At 49.3% G+C, this 5,812-nt stretch overlaps 1 protein-coding gene across 1 annotated transcript; it reads right to left on the bottom strand.

Moving 5' to 3' along the window:
- Positions 1-2,318: 2,318 nt before the first annotated feature.
- On the bottom strand, positions 2,319-3,080 carry LOC134958835 (paraneoplastic antigen Ma1 homolog). The gene has a single exon (XM_063941548.1). The coding sequence runs from the start codon at positions 3,078-3,080 to the stop codon at positions 2,319-2,321; it is 762 nt and encodes a 253-aa protein (XP_063797618.1).
- Between the last annotated feature and the right edge of the window lie 2,732 nt (positions 3,081-5,812).

The raw sequence follows: 5,812 nt of genomic DNA on the forward strand, positions 1-5,812 counted from the left end.
GAAGAAAACATCTCTCCTCTCTAACATTTCTTTGATCAGTCTGTCTAGATCGGCTTTCATGGCATCTGTACCTTGAAAGCATGGTTGGAAACTGTCTGCAGCCAACACACTCTTTTTCTGAGCTTCTTCTGCCTCCTTTTTTTGATAGGCAGCCAGGCATACAGGATGAATGGTGAGCGTCTGGTAATATTCCTTTCCACCCTCCTCTCTGCACCATTGGGCTAGTGTATTGAACAAATGGGCATTGGTTCCTATGATAACTTGCACATCTCTATCCTCTTCTTCTGGATCGGGACACACAAGGGCGACTACTTGCACTTCTTTTTCAATCCCAGCCACTTCTCTTGGGAACTTGAGGTCCACTGTGATGTATCCGAGATATGGATAGCTCTGTTCACTGAGGCCCCAGATGGTCAGCCCAGACAATGGATGTACCTTGACATCAGACAGATTCTCACGAAACCACTTCTCAAACACAATGGACACCTGGGAACCACTATCCAGTAGAGTCGTACACTTCTGTCCATTCAATAAGGCAGTCACATGAGGCGCTGGACCGACTAGGCCAGGTGGCAATATATTCCAGGTAGCAGGTGAGTTCCCCACAGCATTGGTACTAACTTTCTTTAGGGGGCCAGGGTGGGGTCTTTTGGTCCCCCTTTCTCGTTTCCCGAAGGCTTTTCAGGTTGTGGGGATTGCTTATATGATGACCTCTGATTCCATCTGGCTGGACACTGTCTAGCTCAGGGGTGGGCAATTATTTCAGCTGGGGGGCCGCTTAACACTTCCAGCGAATATTCGAGGGCCACACACAAAATACTCAAAAAGAGATCCCTTTTTACACATTACGGCAGACAGCGTCCCCCTTTTTACACATTACGACAGACAGCGTCCCCTTTTTACAGATTACGACAGACAGCACCCCCATTTTTATAATTACGGCAGACAGCGCCCCCGTTTTTATACATTACGGCAGACAGCGCCCCCGCTTTTATACATTACGGCAGACAGCGCCCCCGCTTTTATACATTACGGCAGACAGCGTCCCCGTTTTTATACATTACGGCAGACAGTGTCCCCGTTTTTACACATTACGGCAGACAGCACCCCCGTTTTTACACATTACGGCAGCAAGCGCCCCCGTTTTTACACATTACGGCAGACAGCATCCCCTTTTTACACATTACGGCAGACATCGCCCCCGTTTTTATACATTACGGCAGACAGGGCCCCCGTTTTTACACATTACGGCAGACAGTCCCTACCCCCCTTTCCCCACCCTCCCCTAAACCTATATAGCAGTCCTTACCCTCCCCCTCCCCTGAACTTATATGGCAGCTTTAGTTTTATCCAGGACAGGGGGTTTACCTATTTGTCAGTGGCAGACGATCCCCGCTGTCTGATGATCCGCGCTGCTGCTGCTGCTGCCGCCGCCGCTTCTCCTCACTGGCCGCCGCTTCTTCTCCCCGCTGGCCGCCGCTTCTTCTCCCCGCTGGCCGCCGTTTCTTCTCCCCACTGGCCTCCGCAGTGCTCCCCACTGGCCGCTTCTGCTCCGAGTCCCCACTGCAGTGCCCGCCCAGCGCCGCCCCCCGTGACGCCCAGCGCCGCCCCCCGTGACGCCCAGCGCATGATAGAGGAAATCCCGGTCAGCTGACCCTGTGACGTGACCGGGATTTCCTCAGCGGCGCCGCGTCTGAGAGCAGTGCAATGACAAGCGGCCTGTCGGGCCTCTTGTCATTGCACTCTGGTGGGGCACAGCGGGCCAGGCAGGATCGGTTCGCGGGCCGCATCCGGCCCGCGGGCCGCCTGTTGCCCACCCCTAGTCTAGCTATATGTCCAGGCCAACCACACTCAAAACATCTTCTGGGGTCACCTCGACTCTCTAGTTGTATTGGAGACGATGGATGCGAAGGCCTTGGGGCCTCTCTAGCTGTCTGAAGGGCTAACAGATGGTCTATCTGTTCCTTCTGCATTTGAAGGATCTTCAGCAACTCCACCTCTTTTGTACTGGTTTCCTGCTTCAGGCTAACAGTCTTTATCTTCTTGGCCACACCATCTCTAGCTTTGATTATAGCTTCCTCTTGTTTGACTTCATCGATTAGCTGGTTGAAAGAAGGAGCTGGGTTTCTAGTACAGTCTCCCCGGAGCTTCAATGCAACTGGGTCTAAAGACAGTGCTCCTCTTAGTAACTGTTGCATGCGACTCACATCCACTTCACTGAGGGTCATTTCCCCTTTTTCCACAACGTGGTAAATTAGCTTTTCCAGGCGGTATAGATATTTGGACAATCTCTCCCCCGGCTCTTGGCAGGTGTTTCTTTACTTGTAAAGGAGGTCAGTGGCATCTTCTGATGTTCCAATCTCTCTTTCCAGAGCCGCTAGATAGTTCCATGCAGTAGCATTAGGGTCACTCTGACGAGTGGCCTGCACAATCTCCATTGCTGGACCACGTAAACTCTCCACTATCCGTAGTCTCTCTGCAGTCTCAGGACAGTGCCACTCTTCCATATACTGGATTGCAGTGTCTTTCCACACCTCATAGGCATCTTCTCCAGTTGGAACAGGTTGGACACCTGAGAAAGGTCTCAATCTCCTATATCCACCATCATACTGGTTTCTTCCCAGTTGCTTCACGAGTTTATTCATAGCGACCAAAAAGAATTGACTCTGAATGTCAGAGGCTCCATCTAGGCCCAGAGGTGAATCATCTTGTCTTTGAATGTCAGGGGACTGTACAATGGGGCTCCTTGTCCTCTCTTCAGTAGGACTTGATTCTTGGGAAACTCTCATCCCCTCACTCGGCTTAAGAGGCAATACTACGCTCCAACGTTTGCTTCCCTCATAGGAAAAGACAGCAGGGATCAATCCTCTCTCCAACACAGCATTGCTCTCTAGCAGCACAGCATCATCCCACCTGCCCAGTATATTTAGCCTCTGCATCCCTGTCCGACCTGCAATTATATTGGTAATCTCCTCATCTGGAACTTCATGTAGTTCACCGCACAAAACAAAACAGCATTCTGAATCTTTGGATAGTTGTTCACACCAACCATATACTTCTTCTAGCTTCAAACTAGCCATGGCGCCCACCTAGTAAGCAAATTCTGAGTTAGCTGTACGAATCTCAGCAGAGCCTCCACTGTAACACCCCTTTACCTGGGTTTTCTGGGTAATGGTGTGTATTTAAACTCTTCCCGCTTTGCAATGCTTCCTCACCTTGTACTTCTCTTGGTTTTAGTGCATCCACCCGAATCTTGACGTGACGTGCTCTTCTGGGAAGTGTTCCATTTTGGAAACACCAGAGGGAGACTCGGGAAACCCCTTGCCCACCACGTGCTTAGACCGCCCCCACTACAGGAATATATCACACGGATATGTTGCAAAAGCCAACCTGGCACATTTATTAAAGGGTCTGGAATAGCAATTGCTTTTATGCATTTATATACAAGGTACTATAGTAGATCAATAAAAGAGGACATATACTAAATAGGCATAGAAACATGTTGGTCAGTAATGCACACACATATCTAAAGGGTGTATAATGCAGTAATAAGAAAAAATTAACATAACACATGAATCTGCTTTCTCCTGTCTGTCTGTCCCTTCCTGAACTTTCCTTTTGTATACAGATAACACCCTGGCCTTTGCAATCACTGACTGGGTAATGACAACTTAAAACAGCAGTATCACAAAGAATTTCACACATACCACACACAGCATTAGACAAGACATCCCCCACTATAGTGCACTGTTATTTCAGAGTTCATTATCTTCTGCATGCTATAGCTTGAAGGAAAAGGTACTTTAACAGGTTCCAATTGGCACTTTCAGCAACGCTGGTACTTGTAGTTCTACAAACTGATTCTTGGTGAAATCATATACTTTGTTAGCTACTATTTATCATTCTTTACCAAGAAACATAACACTGTAAACTGTTACTTATCTCACATTCCTCCAAAGTGTGTCCCTCTGCAAACTGTCCTCTACAGGGGTCAAAAAGGAAGGTTTGAAATGCATTATCCTCTGTAGGCCACATAACTTCATCAGACTGGGGTTCTCCCTCTCCGTAGGGCTCTCTCTGTACAGTCATGTGGACTTCTTCCCCAGTATTCTCCAGTCATTGTCAGCTGCATCTTAGCTATATCCAAGACATGGTTACTTCTCTCTCCTGACCCATCTCCTCCTCCACTTCTCTGGACAAAAGCATTCCATTCTGCACTCCCCCCTCCCCATGCCCTGTTTCCCCGCCCCCCGACAGCCTCTGCATGTCTCTCTGTATATCCTCTGAAACCCAAGGCTGTCTGGGAGATATAGTCTCTAAACACAAAATGTCTGGTGTCCAATTTCACATTGGCTGCCTGTCATAAGCTCTGGGCGCTACATAAGTATGTAGACAGTTATTCATTTCCTTTAGCTAGCGTGAATCCTGGTTGGCACAGCGTGAATGCTGTAGTATTTAAGCCCTTGAATGGTGCAAACCTGGGTTTGTTGGTAAGTAATCTCCCTGCAATTTCTGGATGAACACTGTACTCTTTTTAACAAACTTGAAAGAATGCTACGGTACACTATCTGATCTTGGAAAGCACAACACTGCAGCTCCGTTGTCCTAATATAACCTCAGAATTTCTGGCTCTGGTGCAAACTTTCACTGTCATAATTTGATAGGGCACTCCAATCTCTGACAGCTGGCACTGGATCCTAAGCCAGGAACTGGGTGCATTCAATGTGTTAACTAGTTTGTGGGTGCCCTTCCTTAATGGCTCCCTTCTTCTGCTCACTAAAGTTAGGAAATTATAGTGTCAAGTGCCAGGATATTAGTTTACTGAGGGATTTCACTGAGCTAAATCCGCTGTCACAACTGTGGCTAGATGACTACTGGCTAGAAATGCTGCCTTCTAATCCTGGCGGACTTGTCAGTTCAGTATCCACTAACACAACCTGGAGTGCTGCGGTCTCAAAGCCCTGGGCTGTTAAACTCAGTTCTGGGCAGCTACACTACCAGGTCACTTGCTAAGCAATATAAAACTGGTAAATGTCTTCCTGGATGGTTACAGGCACTAAGTATCTCGCTGTATAATAGATGCCGGTTGAACGGGGCTTTTACAGTGTGATGTTGGGGTGAATGGCTGTCATACCGCTCGCGATTGCTGCTGTGAGAGTTCACTATGAGGTACCTTACATTGAGCTCCAGCTATTCCTCCCTCTGTCACTCCTGACTGTGTTCACCTCCCCTGGGCTGACTTAGTCGAAGTTGCACCCCTTGAGCCTGTTGATGGGAGCTCCAGTCAGGCCCGCCTCCCACTGTCACTCTTGCGGGCCGCTCCTCCTTTGGTATCACTCTCCGAGTGAGAGGCGCCACCTATTCCCACCTACCGGGAGGATCGGTTACAACTCCCGCTGACGTCACTGGCCCCTCAGCGATGCCTCTGCTCTGCCTGTGCACAGCGGACACCAGGGATCTCCACCGCAGCACTTCAGGGATTGCCTGCGTCCTCTCCTCCTTCTGGGGCTCTGGTAACCTCTCTCGCACTCCCTACACAGCTCTCCCCAGTCCTTTCTCAGCAGCCACCGCGGAACTTTAACCGCCCCGTTGCAAGCGGTCCGGGAGTCTGAATCCCGCTCGCGCTGCCAGCCTGTAAGCCAGGGGTGGGCAATTATTTCAGCTGGGGGGCCGCTTAACACTTCCAGCGAATATTCGAGGGCCACACACAAAATACTCAAAAAGAGATCCCTTTTTACACATTACGGCAGACAGCGTCCCCCTTTTTACACATTACGACAGACAGCGTCCCCTTTTTACAGATTACGACAGA

This window comes from Pseudophryne corroboree, chromosome 9 (assembly GCF_028390025.1).
Source record: "Pseudophryne corroboree isolate aPseCor3 chromosome 9, aPseCor3.hap2, whole genome shotgun sequence".
Lineage (NCBI taxonomy): Eukaryota > Metazoa > Chordata > Amphibia > Anura > Myobatrachidae > Pseudophryne > Pseudophryne corroboree.

Coding starts and splice junctions, on each gene's coding strand:
- LOC134958835 (XM_063941548.1), bottom strand. CDS start 3,080: ATGGCTAGTTTGAAGCTAGAAGAAGTATATGGTTGGTGTGAACAACTA.